The following is a 21,013-nucleotide window of genomic DNA, read 5'->3' on the forward strand; positions in this document are numbered from 1 at the left end:
CAAGTATACATCTCAAAACATGCACTATCTACAGTTTTGTGGAAAGCAAAACAAGGTCACACCATGGCTCAAAAAATTAAAAATGCACTTTGGACAGCTGTACAATGATGATGTCATTCACAGATTCCCAATATACTGTTTGGTGTTCTCTGAACTTAAATATTTACACCTATTCTGAACACAATATTTCCGCAAAGAGTGGGATTTAAGTTTGAAGTTTACCATAAATTATGAATCCAGTTGTGAAATGGATTGCAAATGCACCATTGATGTATGAATACATGTATGTACCCTTTGGGGTACCAATATGTACTTTTAAATTTGCACGCATTTGGATAAGTATACAACACGGTAACTACTTTGTTTATTGTACGTACATACAGAACACACCGTTGTGTTTACTTGTCCTTTAAGGACAACCTTTAATGTATTTGCTCCACATCCCGCTGTTAATGTTAGTGTGTATGGGAGAGATGAGGTAACTCCACACGTACCCCAGAGGGTGAGAGAGGAGATTAGAGCGAGTTACGAGGTATGTGTGATCCATCCTCGGGAGCTTGGGACATTTCAATAATGATGTATGAGGACTTGTCCTCCTGGGATACCCAGGACGTAACCCAGATTCTGTGCTCGGGCATGCAAGGAGAGTTCGTGCTTTGTGTGTGTGAAACATATTGCTGTCGTGGATCATGTAGCTGCTCTGTCTGAAACAAATAACAACATATTCAATCTTATTCGTGTCTTTATAATTTTCCACACGCCAGCTGAACGTGTCATTGCTTTCCGGCCTGCAGGCAGTGTGCATTTGACCCAGTGCAATCTGTCACCGCATGTTTCTATCCGACTGCTTAATTCCAGTTTGAACTGAAGAATGAAAAATGCTGTTATGACTCCATCTAGTGGGAGCAATGCTTATATCATTTAACTTGAAAAGGAAACTATGTTAATAATAAATAATATAGTATATATATATATAATAATAAATAAATCAGTTTGTACAATAGATATTATGTGGCAAGGCATTTACGTTGTTACATTTGTAAATGCCACCACACACATACTTACATGTTAAACCAGATACCCACGGCATGTGCGAATCTGCATTATGCATGTATAAATCTTCATCTCCTCACCCAGGACTCCTTCACATGACGGCCATGAGATGTTATATTGAGGTCCATCTGTCTGTCATCTCTAAGCAGGGCAAAGAATATCATGTGTCCCTGGAGTAAAATATAAGCACACAGGAAAGGTTTGTAAGGGATAATGTACTGTCAGCTGACCATTAGTCTAAAGATCACTGGACTTGTATCACCCTTATGGGATTTATTTTGCAATAAAGACCATCAGCAGACTATACATTATACCTCTTATGTCTACTTACTGCTAGTAAATAATTGTACACATTGATTTGAGGTGAAATATTTTATGAGTTATATGAGACTAGTTATATGATTTACTTAGAAGGATACTCGAAAATATGCAGTCTGATATCATTTAATCCCCAGATTTACATTTATCCCAGACAGCATATGACTCCGGGCTGCATTACTCCGCGTTTGCCGATGCATTTGGCAGACACTTTTACCTAAAATGACTTACAGTGCATTCAAACTATACATTTTATCAGTATCAGATTCTTAGTATTTTTGTCTTGTTTTCAGTAAAAATATCTAAAAATTCTTAAATTAAGATGCTTTTTCTTGATGAGCAAAACAACCCAAGAAAATACGTCTAGTTTTTAGGCCAAAAATATCAAATTTAAGTGATTTTGTGCATAAAACAATCTGCCAATGGGGTAAGCAACAAAATCTTGAACATTTCTCTTAAACACTAAATTCACAAAAAATTTGCTTACCCCATTGGCAGATTTTTTTGCTTGTTTTATGCACAAAATCACTTACATTTTATATTTTTGGCCTAAAAACTAGACTTATTTTATCGGGTCATTTTGATTATCAAGAAAAAGCACCTTAATTTAAGAATTTTTTGATATTTTTACTGAAAACAAGACAAAAATACTAAGAATTTTTTTTTTGAAAATCATTTTTTGCTGTGTATACCTCTGATATATCACTGGATAGCGAGTTAACCAATCAGAATCAAGTATTCCTCAGATCTGCAAAATAAACCTAATGAATACGCTTAACAGAATACGCTTATGTTAACAGAGAGATTATTATTAATGGTCGACACAAACTGATGTACTGGCAAACATCATGAAAAGCATTATTTGAAAAGTACATGCTTTTAAATTAATAAAGAGTGTGCATGTGTAATGTTTTTAATTACAAACAACCTCATAGACTTGACTTAAAGGTGCCGTAGCATAAAAAACTGTATTTATCTAGGCATAGATGAATAATAAGAGCTCTGCCCAGGTAAAAAAAGTAGTACACTTCCATAGTGTACTTAAAGTGTTTTATTTTTGCACACTAATTTTGTACTTAATATACTAAAAATTAATCTTTAGTAATTCTTGAGATGTCGTTAAGATCATCTAAGTGTACTTCACTGTGCTATTTTGAGACACCATGAATATGAACTAAAATGCACTTTTAACATACATTTAGTTAACACTTTTTAATTAAACTTGAACTCAACTTTCATACAAAGATGGGTTCAAGTTTACTACAAGTGCTACCTAAAAACATTTTTTAAATACATTTTTAGCACATTTTGGTTCATATTTATGGTGTCTCAAAATAGCACAGTGAAGTACACTTACATGATCTTAAGGACATCTCAAGAATTACTGAAGACGAATCCCTAGTATATTAAGTACAAAATCAGTGTGCGAAAATAAAGCACTTTATTTTCTTGCAAGTAGTATACTACTTTTTCACTTGGGTACACATGGTAATGACATATAGTGAGCCTCAAATGCGTTTGTTTCCTAATTTTTATGTAAACCTTGTGCGTGCAAAAGACTGATGGAAAACAGGCCAATATCAACATAACACATTGATGTCACAGTTGAGATTTACGCCCCCAACATTAAATCACACATTAAATTAATTGCAAAGATTTTAAAATGTTTACTAATGTGAGCTACTGTCATGAGCTGCATAGCCAATCAGAGCAGAGCTCAACATTATTATTCATGACCCTTCCAAATAAGGTAATAATAGTCCATTTTATTCTAAAGGCAAATCCTAGGGTTGTAAAAACGTTTCTGGATCTTTTTTGCAAAGAATAAAGTTACATAACTTTCATGTCAATATCAAAGAACAATTTAACAGATTATTTACATGCAGTCTTTGGCACCTTTAAAGTACGGCAACCAGATTTTTAAAATGGAAAGCGGGGACATTTTCCAGTTCAATGGTCAAAATATCATTGAAATCCTATTTGTTATATATATATATATATATATATATATATATATATATATATATATATATATATATATATATATATAAAACAGGGAGAAAACTTTTTAAATGTTTTCATCTTTTTATTGTTGTGGGTTTGTGGAAAACTGGAAAACATAACACCAAAAAAAATAATAATAATAACGGGACTGTCCCGGGAAAAAGGGGGACATCTGGTCACCCTATAAAGTCTTAAATGAAAGTAATATAGTAGTCTTGCCAAATTCCTGTATTTAACAATGTTGTAAAAGAGACTCCCTTAAGTGTTGTGAATACATCCAATTTATTTTAGGGCTTTAAGAGCTCTAAAAGAGCGTTCAATTGAGTAAAGGTGTTTGTGAATACTCTGATTTAACACATGATTGGGTTTTGCTTTTTCTATACTTTACAACGATGGGTTAAAATCAACCAAGCATTTGTTAGGATGAAGATGAGAGCAGACAGTAGTATGCTCACTGCTGGGTTCATGAAGACTGTTTCTGCCACAGCGTCAAGTGAGGTGAAGAGTGGACTCTGAAAGGTCACAGTCACAAGAGAGCGGATCATATGACTGCAGTGACAGAACAGCTCTATTACACACACAAGCATGCACGTACACACAGACCCATTACACTGTGCATTTGTCTAAAACTAAAAATATAAAGTGCATAACACACACTGATATTCACATAAATATATGCACTTACATACATAAATGTTCTGGGCAAGTACATTGTATGAATGACAGTATTAGAGTTGCATTTATAAAACTGTCCTTTATCTCTCTCTCTCTCTCTCTTTAGGGACAGGCACATGACGGGATTTGTAGGAAATGTCACGTCCATCACAGACGACCCTAAAGAGACATGAAATGCTCTCTGTGTCCTTGCACCGCATTCTGCACATCTCTGTACACCACACACAGTTATATTATTGATGTTAGGCCACTATGCCATCATTTGAAAATACGGAAAATTTATAATAAAAACAGAATAAAAGTGTGAAAAGTTTAATTACTTTTGTACTTCAGTTTCCTTAAAAGACTTCAAGATGTGTTTAGTGCCACACATGTCACACTAAATATCGACTTTTACCTGAAGAATAAATTTTTTATTATTTGTGTACTGTATTTTCAATAATTGAGCAAAAAATAAATATCAATGGTCAGTAAAACTTTGCTAAGCGGGTGCACTTTATAGCTACAAAAGCTTGTGTTTTACAAATGTGATTTCGAATGACTGCTTTTTAATAGCACAAAATCAATAAAGATATTTATCAGTTTTCCAATTTCTGAGACTAAAAACATGTCAAAACAGTTAGGCTGGATTTACACTGCAGAACTGGATGCTCAACTTCAATTTGTTGATCATATCTGATTTTATTTAGATTTTTTTTACAACCCGCTTATGTCATCTTTTTAAAGCGACTCGTATCAGAATCTGCATTTACTATGAACACCTTGCAAAACATGTAGACATACTGACCTAAAACAACTTAAACCACTGTTGAAGTAAACTGTTGCGATATGCAATGGACACAGACGAAATGATTATACAATGTTTAAATACAAGATTTTACCGCTTTATTTCTGTAACAAGACATAAAACTTCAGCATTACCAGCCTGATCTCACAGTAATTTGTACGTATTTTATGAGTTTGTATGTTTTCATACAAAGTGAATCGTGTAAAGTCACAACCAAAGTCACAGGGGCAAAAGCAAATCGTAAAAAAATGTATGGGGTCGTACAAATTAGTCACCTCATAAAATATACAGTAAAAAATCTCTGTAGAAATTACAGTATTACTGTCAGCTGGTTGCCAGTAACTTACTGTAGATTTTACATTTATGTTCATTATTGGCCAACAGTTTGTTCAAAGTTAAATGAACATGAAACATTTTCAGTCTTTATCTTCTACAGTAAGTTACCGGCAACCACCTGCATAATTACATGCATAATTTTTTACAGTGTACGTACGAATTGCCATGAGATAACGTTGGCATTACTTCACTAAGTTGTCCACTTAAATGTATCCGATTCATATCCGATTTATTTTCACATATGAATGAGGCCTAAAACCGATCAGAGAATATATGCCTTCCCTGCTTACATGGGTTCTGGCTAGACGGGATACAGCTACAGTCAAATCTGGCAAGATATTGGGTTTGGGAGTAGGATTAAGATGAAAATCAGCGGTTCTGTCTAGAAAGGATACAGCTATGGCATAAATCCCATGAATTGTTGGGTTCAGGATTAGGTTTGGGGGTAGGAATAGGATGAAACCGGGGATCATCTGGCGAGATTTCAGGAGATCCCTTCTAGCCACAACCGTTTACACGTTCATGGGTCATATGTGATCTGTGCCACATGAAAGAACAAAATCTGAATTGATTCCCTTCATACATGCAGTGTGAATTCACCCTTATAGTTTAATATATTAATGTTTAATATCAATGTTATACTGAAAGTGTATGGGTTTTATTGTGCAATTGGATTTTAAAAGTGACGTTGGGCCCTTAGAAGAATCACTTCTTCCCGTCTGCGTCAGTCCACATCAATAGCCGAATCCAGACGTTGTTTCACGCCCTGACTGCACCACCAGCACAGAGAGAACAGGTAGAGGGCCAAGCACGTCGGTAGATCACATAGATAAGCAGTTACAAAGATCACAAACAGAACGACTGAACAGACGAGAGCTCTGGTCACATGACCCAGAGACCAGAAGTCACTCCACCATGACAATAACCTGCTGCTGCTGCTGTTGCTGCCCATGCTGGATGCACTGCCCACACAGGACAGCTGAATTATGGGTAATGTGGGGAGTTCATCTTCAACGTCCATGCCCTGTGTTTCACGTATGAGCTCAAAACGCCTCTCTTCATCTTTTTGTGGCTCTGGATTGTTAACATTTGTTTTCAGCGTACGTAAATTGCTCTGACTTTCACACCACGAGCAATTCTGTGTTTCTTTTTGAACGCTTTCCATTTCTTCTCCTCGTAGCCCTGTATAAAACTCACTATCCACCTGCTCACCGCTATCAAGCTTGCTGGCTTTATTTAGACCCTGCTTTTCAAAAAGCCTCTCTGTCTGCCTATCTGTGAACGGCTCGTCTCTGATCTTCGTAAATGTCAGGGTGTCGTTGACCGAGCTGCGTGTGTTTTCTTTAACCTTTGCTGGCGTGTTTGAGGTGTCAGGATGGCCCATGAATACCTCAGGTGAGATTCCATCTACGCCTTTGGGAGTCTTGAGGTCATGTGCGCTTTGAGCTTCCTCATCCGGCAGGGTGACGTCGCTGCTCATGTATTTATGGGTTTGGTGGTCACCGAACTCCTCGGACACTCCCTCCTCCTTCTCTGGCTCTGATTCACAAGAAGCACTTGTTGTGGACCTCGGCTCTTCCCGATGTTGGTAATCTTTAAAAGGACCAACGCCCCAGTCCCTTGATGTCTCAGTAGGGGAAGATTGTAGTATTTCCCAGGCACTTGAGTCAACAGATCTTTTACAAGTGGTCAAGGATTGATGCATCTCTCCATCCAAGCAAAGAATGCTGTCTTGGTCCTGTGTATCTCTGTAAGCGTGTTTTGTATCATCACTGCCCAGAAAAGCCTCCCAGGCCTGACAAGCCGATGTGGTGTGATCTTCATCTTGACGGTTCTCTGTGTTTATTTCATCGCAGACATCATGAGGTTTTGCATAGGCAGGTGATGTCGTTTTATCAACCCAGTCCAAAGAAAGCAAAGGGATCTGGTGGAACGTTAGTATTGGCGGCGTGTCCATATCGTGTCTGCTTTGGACAATCGGTACATCTTCTATGTTAGGTATACTCAGCTTTGGAGTGGACCAATCTCTAGTACCTTCAATTGTGTGAGAAAAATCGACTAGTTTAGGTTCCATCTGTTTTTGAGAGAAACAGTCCTGCTTGTGGGCCAAACGCGCAGTTCTGCGTTTCCTGCGGCGATCCACCTGTCAATCAAAGAGACAAGAGTTATAGAAAAGCATCTTAGCTGGTCACAGAGTTCCAGTAGAAATTATAGATTTATTTTATCACTGGTCTCAATGAGAAAGTTCACATATATTAATAGCATACATGTGATCGATTGTTGACGACTACGCGTGGCATGAGCAAGGTTGTACTGAACAGCTTGTGACATTACCAGCTGTTTGAACTTCACATAAGTTGCATTCTTTGCATAACTCATCTTCTGATTGACTGATCAACTCACTGATTAACTTAAAATTCAAATGATTATATAACTAGAGGTACATTTGGAATCCAAAGTCATTGTTTTTCCTGCTTATTATAATTATTGTACACTTTGGAATTTTTAGACATTTGGTACTCAAAGAACACAGATGTTACAGGCCATAACAATATAATATTTTCCTGTAAAAAGTGCCTTACGTAGCAAAAAAAACAAAACAAGATTTCCTGTTGTCCAAATTAGTTTCAGTTCTGTTACTGTCAACTCTGTTACCAAGGTAGAGTAACATTGTTGACATTATGTAACAGAACTGGCAAAGACAAACCCCCCCCTTTCTCTCTTTCTCTCTCTCTCGCTCTCTCTCTCTCTCTCTCTCTCTTGCTTCATCTGTCTCACACACACACAATTACACGACTGTCAACACTGTTACTATACCTCTGCAACAGAGTTGACAACAACAGAGTTGACACTAATTTGGACAACGGGAAATCATGATTTTCAGCTACATGTTGCTACTGTTGAGACATTCAGATGGTAGAGTCAGAATTTGGCGTAAACAGAATGAGAACATGGATCTATCATGCCTTATTACCACTGTGCAGGCTGGTGGTGGTGGTGTAATGGTGTGGGGGATGTTTAATTGGCACACTTTAGGCCCCTTAGTGCCAATTGGGCATCGTTGAAATGCCACGGCCTACCTGAGCATTGTTTCTGACCATGTCCATCCCTTTATGACCACCATGTACTCATCCTCTGATGGCTACTTCCAGCAGAATAATACACCATGTCACAAAGCTCGAATCATTTTAAATTAGTTTCTTGAACATGACAATGAGTTCACTGTACTAAAATGGCCCCCACAGTCACCAGATCTCAACCCAATAGAGCATCTTTGGGATGTGGTGGAACGGGAGCTTTGTGTCCTGGATGTGCATCCCACAAATCTCCATCAACTGCAAGGTGCTATCCTATCAATATGAGCCAACATTTCTAAAGAATGCTTTTAGCACCTTGTTGAATCAATGCCACGAAGAATTAAGACACAGTATTAGTAATGGTGTTCCTAATAATCCTTTAGGTGAGTGTATAATCATCCATACTGTATAAGTATAGCAGACTGAAATTCTGAAATTCTAGCTTTTCACACACAAAGCTTTGACTTTAGAAGACTTACAGACCATGAGCTGTTTTCATATTAAATATTTTATTACGCTTGTCAAATTTTTGAAAGAGTTATAATGTAAAATAACTAAAAGGACACAGAGTTAGTAAATGACAGAAAGATCATTTTTAGGTAAATCAGCTCATCTGATGTGTGACAGAATGACAGAGAGCTCATTGATCATACCAGAGGTGTGCAACAGTCCTTAAGGGATTTGGGGGAAGTCATTTGTGTTATTTTCTCAGCCTTGCTCTCCCCGGTACGCGTGGTCCACGAGGTGACTTGTTCTGTAACAAAATAAAAACAATCAGTTTTTCATAATTAGACCCCCCCCCCCATTCCAGATCTATACACATGAAACCCACCTGAGATCTCTCTACTCATCTCTGTGGGTGTCATCTCTGTGCAGATGACTTTACTGTAAATAAACAGCAGGATTTGAATCACACACCTGACCACATATATAAAACATGTCATCTGCATGTATAAAAAAAACAAAAAGTTCACCATTGGAGATATTTGGCTTGTTCTATTGAGTTTTACAATACAAATTTAGACTTTTTAATCATAACATTTTTGTTTTATCTGAACTGTACTGCTTGTAATGTAGTACAAACCTGTACTTTATAAGGAAAGTGCCTTCATCCTGCTACGGGTTAAATTGAGCTCTTGGTGACTGCTGTGGTTTTGTGGTTGGTTTGTAGTTTGCTTTTAATAAAAAATCTCATTGCCAATATGATATTCTAGTACCATCTTGATATCCAAACATTGTAAGCCCGGTTGCTCAGAAAACCAATAGCACAGCACTCTCAGACAAACCACACATGTTGAGCTATCATCATTTATCATTCATGTTTGTAGCACAGTTGATGCCGTTTCAATTACATTTTTTGCATTCACAAGCACCGCGAGCACCTTATTCTTTACACTGATACACCGTGTATTGTATCATTTCCCCCCTGTTTGTTTTTAGACAGCTCCTGATGCCTCTGTTGTTATTCTCCTCTATTAACTTCTCCCTTTCTCTTTCTTTCTCGTTCTCTTTGTCTTTCATTTCAGCTCTCCATCTTTGATGGCAAAACACAATGTAGTTCGTCCCTCTGTTGTTGGCCCAAAAGGTCCCAGCCTGGCTTTCGTACCTCAGGCAAAACTCTACCCGCATCCCTTCGGCCCCGAAAGGAGGTGTCAACATGAGCCGGAAAGAAAAACGATCCGTCTCTCCGTCGCTGGACCCGGGCACGTACTCCGCCAGCAGGTCGAAGTGGCTCTGCCAACCGTCCAGTGTGGTGTGGACGTAGACGACCTTATGGAAACAAAGGTTAAGAACGCGGACGATGCCCCGGATGGTGGTGGATCCGGGGAGCAGTTCGATGCTCTCCAGCTCCAGCTTCTGCTCCTGAAGTCTCATGCGCAGCTCCTGGTCAGAAGCTGGGCAGGTGAAGGGACAGGACAGGTAATACTCTTCAAAAACTTTGCCCTCCGCTCCTAGCAATCTCGCCAAATCACCAGGCCCTGATGAATCTCTGTTGTCGAACTCCTTCACGGAGACCAAGTCCAGGCCAAAGGCATCGGCGAATGATACCTTCCTCCGTATGACTGTCGGCGGAAGCTCGGGTTCCACAGATTCATCGGATTCATCCTCGACATCTCCTGCTGGAGTCTGGTCTGGCATCTTTTCTTTTTGTTGTCCGTGTCTCATCCAGTCTCTGCACGTGCAAGAGTCCAGGTCGGGCACAAGCCCTTGTGCGGACATGCCTGCTTGATGTTTTGCGGGTAGAGTCAGGTGCACTTCAACTCCGACTCAAATGCAGAGTGACTAGGCACACAGCGTCGGGTTGCAGCTAAACATTGTGCTGTTGCCAGGCTTAAAAATAGCTGCGAGAGCTCCCAAACTATGCTTGGGTGCCTGTTCCACTCCCAGGGAGTTGTGGGGAACTTTAATGTGACCTCTCTTGAACCTAAAGCTTGATTGAACAAACTGATGAATTATGTAGAGGAAACTAGTCGTCACCTGGTCACAAGTTCTAGCTGCTCAAAGGCTTGTTTTCTTTGCTGTGGTTATCTACAATGGTTGACAATACCTAGTTTAGTGCATGGTATTAAAGGAAAATGCAATATGCAAACAGTTTATGGATAATGCTTTTAGTTTGTAAAATTCAATTAAATGTAATATAAAAATAAAAAAATCATTTCACATTCTGGGTCAATTCTTTGTCTCCACAGTCTCTCAAACCTAAAACTGACTATAGATAACTTTTTGTGGTATTACAATCATTCAGTTATTGCAAACCATTGCTATATGCATACTGCTATATGCAACATTTCAATACTCTTTCTACCCTATTTTGCTGTCTAAAATTAAGATTATTTTGTACATTTTGTTTTACAAAACTAAAATGTTTGCTATGTAGTCAAGAATCAGCTATATAGCTATTAAACTGAACTAGAAACAGACTTATAACCCCAATTAGCAACTATTAACATTCCCAAAGGTCTCAAATATATAGGTAGATGTCCTGGACATCTGCCTCATTAATTATGTGAACACAGCAGCCAATAGCAAGCAACAGCGGCAGATTGTATTTTTCTTCAATAGCAGGTTCCCGTTGTGACAACTTACCCCATGCAGACTGCCAACATGTCATAAGCGGGACTTGTTGTACTGTAACACAACATGGGGTAAGTTGTCACGCAAAGTCAGCATGCGTTCAAAAAGCAGTATCTTTCTCGTTATCCAGTAACAGTGGAAATATGTGTTATCTTTTAGTGATTAGATGTAAAGGTGTTTAATTTGTCTTCAAAAATAACCCCTGAGAAATATTCACAGCCTAGTTCTCTGCCATATGCATTACCAATACTGATGAGCTGTACACATTCCTAATTGTTTGCTATGAACCAACTTTATTTAATGCATTATTGTAGTTCACCACTAGGTTGTACTGTCCGATTGCAGTTTTATGCCCTCCAACTGTTTTAGGGATGAGCAAATGTGGGTTGCCAAATATTCCACTAGGTGGCAGCAATCCCTCACGTTTCAGCACCAAATGCTGGATCGTTCTATAATTTTTTTTTTATAAATTTCACATATGCATTCATGCACATTTTTATTTGTTTGTTAATATTTGTTATATGACAAGGTGCGTTCATATTTTGTTTATCCTTTCTTTAAACTGCTACTCCAAATGGCATTCATTTTGGGAAAAAGAGACAGAGTCTAATATTCTTTCTTATCATTGAATAAAAAATAATCTCACCTTTACGGATATCTGAGAGATATTTATTAGCAGTTTTTGTAAGCGTTAAAAAATGTCTCACTAAAACAAGTAAAGATCCACCACATCGTCCTTTTTTTACATATCCATTACGAAAATTAACCATGTTTTTTGGTGTATTGATTACTATTTGCAAAACCATGGTTTTACTACACTAACCATTGTTTAACTATGTTTTTTTCTTTAAACATGGTTGGCAAAACCATATTTTGTGGTAACCATGGTTTTACTACAGTAACCTTGATTTTATTGTTTTAATAGTAAAACATGGTTCATTTTTCTAAGGGATTCATTTCTGTTGTTATGCAAATAAGCAATACTCTTTTTTTTATAAATCACTACCCGTCCGATGTTTAGGCTAAATCTATATATCACTTTTCAAACACAAATATGAACTATAGACGGAACATTTATACAGAAAATTAAAAATTATTCACAAAGAGTCCTGCGATATTAAAATTTGATCTGCAAATGTCTAGATTGTTAATCAATAAAGAAAAAAAATGCTAACATTTCTTACTTCACAAGACATTTTCCAGTAAATGATTATCAGTTTACACAAGTAGCCTACAAACTAGATGCAATTGTGTGCATCATTTTCAGATGTTTACTCCTAAAAAAATAAGCAAATGTTTTGTGGATCTTTACTCCAGTGTTTGACAGGGATTTCAAATGATTCAGAACAATTGGTTCATATGAAGGTTTTGGTGTGTGTGTGTGTTGGGCAGCTGTTGGCCAGGTGTGTATTATATTTATTTAATAAATAAAAAACGGAATTTAAATATTTATACACCTTTAACTTATCTAAACGTAAATAAAAACGTAAAGATGCATTAAATGAAATAAAAATACTTAACCAAAATGTACAGGAGTCCTCTGCTCTTTTGTTTCAATTGCATTGCACCTCAACGAATTTGCCCCGCAAGAAAGCTTGGCATCAAAAACAAACGCGCGTGCACGGACACAACTTCTAATGACTTCGCGTTGTTTACCTAGCAGGTGGACGTGACGTCACGCGGGGGTCGCAGCACGCCAAAAAACAACAACATCCCCCTCCGCCCGAATGCCTCCCCGCATTCTGATAAGCTAGCCCCCCCTCCAAAAAAGAAGAAAAAACTCGGTGTGTTGAATCTCGATGCAAAAAAACATGCCGCTTCGCGTCACGCGAGCGCATTCAAACAGGAGCGCGTGTGTGCCCCTCGCGTTTTTTTACTGTTGCATCGATAATAACAGCAGCACACTGACCTGAAGACAGCAGCGTGCAGACAAACGCGAGCGGAGGAATATCAACAGAGTTTATTTACGCTAACACTTGTTGTCCTGTTTGGTTGTTAGCGCTTTTTAACAGTTGACTCGTAAGCAAGCGAACACGTGCGTGCGCGCGCCTCTCGCTACTTTTTATCCGCGGAGACAAAAACGATTGTTTTGGTAAGTTTTCGGCGTGTTTACGCCTCTCGCATGCACACGTTTTGGGTTCCAATTGACTTTTAAGGTAAAGATAGGTTGAATGTTTTGCTGTGTTGTTTGTGCTGTGTTTATTGCAGTATTTGTGTTGTTTGAGAGTTTGTGGTGATTTTCCTTTGACAGATCTTCTGCGTTATCTGTAACTGCGTTAAATCTTTTGTTGATTTAAGTTAGTTTAGATCAGGTTTGTTTTAGTTCTTTATTGTTGTTATATTTTGCGTACATTTGCGAAACAAACTTGCGTTAGTTTTCATGTTGCTTACATTTTCTTCACAGAAAACAACTGGAAATTATTGGATTGATAACGCAATTTAAATATTCATTAAAGTCCTGATATTAAATGATTTTGTAGATATACAAGTACTAAAGTGTGTATTAAATAGCATATACAGTCAAATAGATTTTACTCCGCAAAGTATTATTCTTAGGCTATTTGTTAAATGTTTCAAGTAAATAATCTTACATATATATATTTAAAATTTCTTAAGTAAATTAGTGTAATATAGTGTATGTAATATATTTTTGTTTAATGATTTTACATAATATTCAGTCTGATATTTTGAAATCAATCTGATTTAAAAAAAATATATATATATATATAGTACACATACACACTATATTATGTGTGTGACATGTATAAATGAATAGATATATTTCACAGATATATTTAATGACATAATAATTACATTGTTAATAATTCCTTATATTAATAAGTTAAATAATAACAATATTTCCATAATCCATAGTAAATGCATTTCTTTTATTTGCACACTGAGGTTGTAGGTTAAGTCACACTATTGTAATAGTGTGTTAATGGACAGCACTTTTGCAATAGAGTCACATTTAATGCCTGCACTGTGTTAAATATTGGACTAAATCAATAGGGTATGCAATATTTTTTAAACATGGTCACAGCTGCTGTTGGGGCGGCTGAAGTGTTGGTTGCAGAAGAAGGTGTTTTATTCCAGCAGGTGAAGTGCAGGTGTGCATCACTAAATGCTCTGTCACTTCAAAGAGGCTAAAATAGCGGTAGTAAAATTCAACTGTACACACACCTCTACGGCTCGAAACGTGCTTTGTAATGTGAAGCCTTTCCATAGACCCACGCAGTTCTTCCCAGGTGATTTTAATTAGCACTGTTTCAATGAGCAGAGTTTGGAGTGTGATGTTTCACATATGACATGTGTGTGTATGGGAGGGCATGACAGCTGACCTGTGGTGAGGAAGGGGGGCTCGAACTTGAATAATCCTGCTGTTTTTGCAAGCGTTGCCTGATTACTGCATTAATCATTGGCCGGTGTGTGCGTGTCCTTACTGCTGTGTGCTTTAATAGGAAAAAAGCATGTCCTTTCAGGATTAATGCGTGTGTATTGTGTAAAATAAAATCATCCGTCCAAATTAACTTGAGTTGAGTAGTTATAGACTGTGCGTTTATTCATATCGATTTTGTTTTGGGAGGTGGGCCGGCAGTCATTTTTGGTCTCTCCTGTGGGAGGGACAGTCTTTTCCTTCTCTCCATTGAATTGCTTAACATCATTGTGCCACACCTGGCTGGCACCTTCACTGTTCTCAACAGACCTCTTTTTTTTGGGGGGGGGGGGGATTAAAAAATCACAACAACAACAAAACTAAAGGCAAAGGACCGTGTCTGATAAGTGACGTATTACCGCGTGTACGCTTTCATCTATTCATCTCTAAAGGGGTTCGTAAAACTCTAATGGCAATTAAGCCGAATAGCCTACTGTTGTTATCCATGTTAACTTCACAGAAATGTTTCCATGACAACCTCTGTGCACATTAAAGCAACCAGAGGTGATCGAGACGCTTTTCTTCCTTTCTCATCCTCTTGTAGGAGTGAAATTATTGTTGACAGTTCTGGCCTTTAATGGCACTTTGGTGCCACGTAAAAGTATTTGTTTACTGGGATCATATGCTGCTAGCTGTCAGCCTCCAAGAGATTGACTTTTTCAGATAAAAGACCGTATTACATGCTAAAGACATCATCTGCACTGTAATTATCCACATCACCCTAATGATTTTTAGTGGGTTTAGATGCTGAGTGTACTGGATTTTTTATGCTCTTAGAAGAAATGCTCGGGTTTTTTTTGGAAATCGATTGGTTTTGAGTGAGGGTGTGGATATGGATTTTATGGATGTATTGTAGTTGATGCGTAAAAGATTATTATGCCATTTACTTCATTTGAGGTTTTGGATTTGTTTTGGTCTTTGTTTGTTTCAAACCTGCGAATGTTTAATTGCTGAGAAATGCATTTCTCATAACAATAGCTTTAAGCGATTCTGAAGTCTGAGGTTGTGAATGTGACGGCAGTTGTTCACAGAAATTATATCACATGACTTTTGTGTGATATCTTGCAATAGTAGCGGTCAACCAACATCGATTATTTGTTAATGGCTGATGCCACCGCGACAGATATAATAAAGATATATTGAGCAATGTTTCTAATTAAATGAAACATGTTTTATAGCATTTTTACTAATCAACAAAAACTCTGAAAAGGTGATGGTGGGTAGGAAAATATGAAATGTACAAACAATCCTGCACGCTATCAATACTTGCTAGAGTATTTATTAATGATGGGAAGGTTTTGGCTCACTCACCTTCATCAGAACATATACACACCTATTTAAATACAATTAACCAATGAATATAAAACAAACCCAAATGGGCCAATCACAATACGTCACGTCATACTAGGGCTGCGCGATTAATCAAAAAATAATAATTGGGATTACAATTACGGGTGAAACAATTACGTCATCATCACCAAAAGCCTCAATTACAGCTGTTCATTTGTATGCGTTTGGGCAGTATGTTCAGGCACCAAATACAGTGGTAAATCAGAGATTTTAAAACTGATAAGTTGACGTTTCCTTTACCCATTCGTTTTGGATTTTTAACTAACATCATAACTACCATAATTATTTGTTATTTACATTATATTATATTTGGATGTTTAGAATTTACCATGCAGCTGCTTCACAGAAAGTTATAAAACATTTTAAAACTTCAATGTAAAGTCTATTTATCCTCAATATTAACCGCAATTACAATATCAAGGTAAATAATCGGATGGGACGATATGAAAATTTCATTTCATGATTATAGTGACCAAAGTTATCACGGTTATCAATTTTATCATGGTTTTGTTAATATGAGATGGAAATGTTCAAAAAGAACTTAACACAGAAAACATAAAAAAGTTTTCTTTTTAAATGTCCCTGAAATTATTTCTGTGGTAAAAAATCTGTCTAATAAGTTTACCGTGAATGAAAACTACATTATCCCTTAAATGTCTTCTTGTGCAAAAAACTATGTTGCATGTTAGCGCTGGCGTCAAACAAGATTTACCGCGAGTTTTCAAAATCACGGTAATCAAACACGGTTGTAATGATCATTCAATTTTTAACGATAATACTAATTGTCAGGACATTTTATCATGGTTAATCCTAAAACTGGTAATTGTCCCATCCCTATAATCGACAACTATGATGTTTGCCATAATCATGCAGCCGTCATACAAATAAACTGAACTATACACTGTAAAAATTACACTGTAAAAAAATTCAGTAAAAATTTGCAGCTGGGTTGCCGGTAACTTACCGTAGATTTAAATTTATGTTATTACTGGCAACATTTTGTTCAAAGTTAAATGAACATTAAACATGTACAAGTCTTTGTCTTTACAGAATAAAACTAGAAAAACAGCATCAAGCAAAACATTCTGGGAAACAAAATCTGAAGCAAAAAAACAGAAAAAGTTTGATGATGATTTCTGGTTCCCAGAGTGCTTTGCATGAGGCTGTTGTTCTGTAGTTTTGTTCTGTGGAGATAAAGACTTGTTAATGTTTAAAATGTATTCAACTTTGAACAAACTCTTGCCAGTAAATAACATAAATTTAAATCTACGGTAATTTACCGGCAACCCAGCTGCAATACCATTGTAATTTCTACAGATTTTTTTTTACAGTGTAGCTGTAATTATGCAGCTGGTTGCCAGTAACTTACTGTAGAAGATAAAGACTTGTTAATGTTTAATGTTCATTTAACTTTGAACAAACTGTTGCCAGTAACATAAATGTAAAATATACAGTAAGTTACTGGCAACCAGCTTACAGTTATACTGTAATTTCTACATATTTTTTTACAGTGTACAATGAAAGACACTTTACAACATCACACAGAATTTACCTAAAATTACACAAAACAGAATAATAATGAATACATGGATACATTTACATGTTGACAAAGTTGTCAATGGATATTGAAATTGATTGCAAAAATCTACTAATCTGACTAAATATCAGCCTGTCATTTGCTAATGCTTGTGAGATTATTTCATTTTTATAATAATTTGTGAACACATTTGTTGTCTTGATTTTAATATGAAGAACTCTTGTGCAAAACGCTCTAAGTGCGTCTGACATGTTTCTTGTCAATTAGCTTTTTTATCAGACTCTATCAGAATGTATTCTGCCAACAAACCGGTAGCTCTTCATATCTTTTGCATTAGTTTTTTTTGTATAATGAATGCTTGGTGCTTAAAAGGTTCTTCACAGTGCTGCAATAGAAGAACCATTTTTGGTTCCTCAAAAAACCATTCAGTGAACAGATCTTAAAAAATAATTCTTACCTTTTAATAATCTGAGGAATCTTTTTTAGTAGTGTAGCATTTTATGAACGGAGGATCTGTACTAGAAGCCCGGGGTAATGGAGGGGTGTCATTTGTAGTGAACGGCAAGGTCAACAATGCTCAGACCAAAGTTGCCGGCAGCCTGTCTGTACCGTAAACAATAAGCTACAGAACGAGGAATTGTACATTTGTATTTGTTCCTGATAAACATTTACCATTTATACAGCTTTTTTTGTGGAACTGAATGAGTGTTTTTTTTTTGATTGCAATTAAAGTGTGATGGATTATAGCTAAAACACAGATATTTGACTTATACGTGATAATGCTTGAAACAACAAATGTAGGTAATCATCTAAATATTGTTAAACAAAATAAGGTTAAAAGCTCAAAGCTGTCATCAGTATTAACCATTACAGTAGAATTTATAAACACTGTCATGTCTGAAAACAAATTCTGTTAGCAAAAAACTGTTTGTCTGAAACACAGAGGAATGGTGACAGTAACGTCTCTTGACAGGCGTATTAGACTGCAGAAAGAGCATCCGGCCTGAGGCCGTGGGCATATGGTACCGCCTTCTGCTGGTATGCCTGTAGAAGAAGTTGCAACGCTGTGGCAGGGTCACGATGGGCTCAGGTTTGTTCCTCCTGTCCTCTCTAAATAATAACAGGGCAAATTAATGCTCCTTTTCTCAAGGGCAGAGCAAATATATTTAGTTTGACTTTTTGACCCGAATTGTTTTCTAGGAATTGTTTTACTGGGCACAGAGTTAATGTGCTTGACCTTCGCATTTGTTGTTTCAGAGGAACGCCTGATTTAGTTTGACATTAACGTTTGTTTGTTTGTTTTGCACATGCTTACACAAACGTAGCAGGATGTCTTTTTTGAACATGTGCTATTGTAATACCATGCTTTTTGGACATGTACCATGGTAATAACACAGTAGATGGTTCTTTGTACTAGTTTGTCATGTTAAATAAGGTAATCATGGCATATATAAAAATATATGGCATCACTTTACCATGGTACATTATTTTTATAAGTGTATTTGCATAAAATGTAAATATTTGTGCATAAAATATAAATATATTTTTTTTATATATTACATATTGATTATACTGAAACAACATTTATTTTAATTACTATTCATTAATAAAACTCAACAACATTTTGTTTTGTTCATATGTATCTACACCTTCACCAATGTTTCGATAAAGTCAGCATGCATCTATAGGCCTGCAGGTGTGTGTGTGTGTGTGTATACGTGTGTGAATGTGTGTATTGCTTTGTTTGGTGTTCAGGGATGCCTTTACAAGATGCAGGGGGGTTAATTGTACTCCTTTGTCTTTGATTGGACCACTTACAGCATATGGCTGCAACAATGCAATAGTTTATTTCGGTGATATCTGATGAGTGGTTTTTAATTTAGATTGTCACTTCTGGCAACCAGCAGGGCAGATGGCGTAGATTCAAATGCCCATCAGAGCCTAAACAACCTCCAGGCAGCTGTTGCTAATAAACTTTTTTTCTCTTGTTATTTCCCGATTTCCCCCCACGCAACACGTTTTAGGTCAAGAGGAGTCAAACCTGTTACAACACCTGTTTCTGCATATGTAAATCTGTTGTTTTGTCATTTCATTAAACAAGAAAAAAAGGCAACGGTCCCTCGTGGTTGCAAATGTGACTGGCATCGAGCCCACTTGGCAGAGGCGAGATGGGGGGGGTAAGATGTAGAAAAGACAGGCATGGTTTATGTCGTACGACCGTGAGGCCGTTGGGTGCTGCCACTGCCTAAGGCGAGGGGGGATTGGGGGGTGCATGGAGAGCGCACATACCTGTTTTTCCTTCAGTTGTGTAGGAGACGACTTTGAGGGTTGACCAGTGGCCTAATGTCCACAAAACAAATCACAATAATACTGTGGTTGATATTTTTTGTTTTTTGTTTTTAAATTATATTGTGTCATGTTTAACTGTTACACCACTTGAACGTAAAACTCTTTTGGAAAAGTTGCATCTTTAATTCAAACACTTTCATGTTTTGTTTATTTGGATAAACCCCTTGTGTACCTTGTAATGCACTTTATGTCACTTTGTATAAAAGCGTCTGCCAAATGTGTTAATGTAATGTATACAGACAGAAAAGAATAGGAAACAAATACATAAACATGAATCAATTAAGATTACACAACAAGATTGCCAAAATGGCAAATGATAGATAAACAACGGTGATAGCACGAACAATACATCTCAAGATATGATGACAAAGCTGATTTAAATGCATCTACACTAACTACAACATTCAGATAGACATCCATAATCATTGTGCTGCGTTTTTAAGTCCTTGCTCAATTGAAAATAGAGCAGATCTTTTAGAAACGTGGACTCTTATTTTGTAGCACTTTTTGTAAGTGCTCCCTAAAAAAATTTAGTTCCCTTTCATAAATTAGACATTCAGTCAACCAACTACTCGATTTGTAAAATACAGTTTTGTACGCCCCTTGTTGCCATGCACTCTCATCGCTCGCGTCTTGTGTTAGTCAAACCCCCACTATTGTATTCCCATTGCCCCCTCATCATCTGCTATGATGTCACAGTTGTGCTCCAAGCCACATGTGCTGGTCCTGTGTGTGCACTACCTCTGGGCTTTATTGCCCCCTCAGCTGTAAACTGCTGGTGCATGTAGATTTTAAGCCCAAAAGCATCAGCACTGTCCTCATACCCTCATATATTTTACCTCTCGCCACCCTCTTTTCTCCAGTTGCTCGAGTAAATTGTGGGATTTGAGTTGTAATCCCATCTGTATACTCGGGACGCAACAAATATGGCATGAAATTAGAGGTTACTCCCCAAATATAACACCTCAGCTTTGAAGATTACTGTCATCATCGTGGCACCAGCGTACCGTACGGTA

At 37.2% G+C, this 21,013-nt stretch overlaps 2 protein-coding genes and 1 long non-coding RNA gene across 7 annotated transcripts in view; 2 read left to right on the top strand and 1 right to left on the bottom strand.

The window, feature by feature from the left end:
* The window catches only part of LOC141350081 (uncharacterized), a 38,306-nt gene extending 34,029 nt beyond the window's left edge, over positions 1-4,277 (top strand). The window contains exon 3 of the long non-coding RNA XR_012358035.1: positions 4,157-4,277. This is a non-coding gene — a long non-coding RNA (uncharacterized lncRNA). The remainder of the gene's footprint in view (positions 1-4,156) is intronic.
* Positions 4,278-4,711: 434 nt separating this feature from the next.
* Positions 4,712-10,716, bottom strand: LOC129431795 (uncharacterized). Its single transcript, XM_055189851.2, has 4 exons — positions 9,677-10,716; positions 9,083-9,135; positions 8,904-9,004; positions 4,712-7,316 (listed from the first exon to the last, which is right to left on the bottom strand). The coding sequence occupies exons 1-4, from the start codon at positions 10,468-10,470 to the stop codon at positions 5,898-5,900; spliced, it is 2,367 nt and encodes a 788-aa protein (XP_055045826.2). The 5' UTR covers positions 10,471-10,716; the 3' UTR covers positions 4,712-5,897.
* A 2,189-nt stretch (positions 10,717-12,905) lies between these two features.
* The window catches only part of foxp2 (forkhead box P2), a 118,746-nt gene continuing 110,638 nt past the window's right edge, over positions 12,906-21,013 (top strand). Inside the window, exon 1 of one of the 5 annotated variants that reach the window (XM_055189853.2) lies at positions 12,906-13,417. The gene's annotated coding sequence lies outside the window, so the exon portion shown is untranslated. Of the gene's footprint in view, positions 13,418-18,601; positions 18,739-21,013 lie in introns of those variants that run through there. The other 4 variants (XM_055189858.2, XM_055189862.2, XM_055189861.2 and 1 more) reach the window with 4 other exon arrangements.

Source organism: Misgurnus anguillicaudatus, chromosome 1 (genome assembly GCF_027580225.2).
Source record: "Misgurnus anguillicaudatus chromosome 1, ASM2758022v2, whole genome shotgun sequence".
Classification (NCBI taxonomy): domain Eukaryota; kingdom Metazoa; phylum Chordata; class Actinopteri; order Cypriniformes; family Cobitidae; genus Misgurnus; species Misgurnus anguillicaudatus.

Bases quoted from the DNA above. Each gene is read 5' to 3' on its own strand.
- LOC129431795 (XM_055189851.2), bottom strand. From the start codon at position 10,470: ATGTCCGCACAAGGGCTTGTGCCCGACCTGGACTCTTGCACGTGCAGA. The intron at 9,005-9,082 runs GTGGGTTTCATG...ATTTTGTTACAG, and splicing joins GATGAGTAGAGAGATCTCAG to AACAAGTCACCTCGTGGACC. The intron at 7,317-8,903 runs GTATGATCAATG...TTTGATTGACAG, and splicing joins AGGACTGTTGCACACCTCTG to GTGGATCGCCGCAGGAAACG.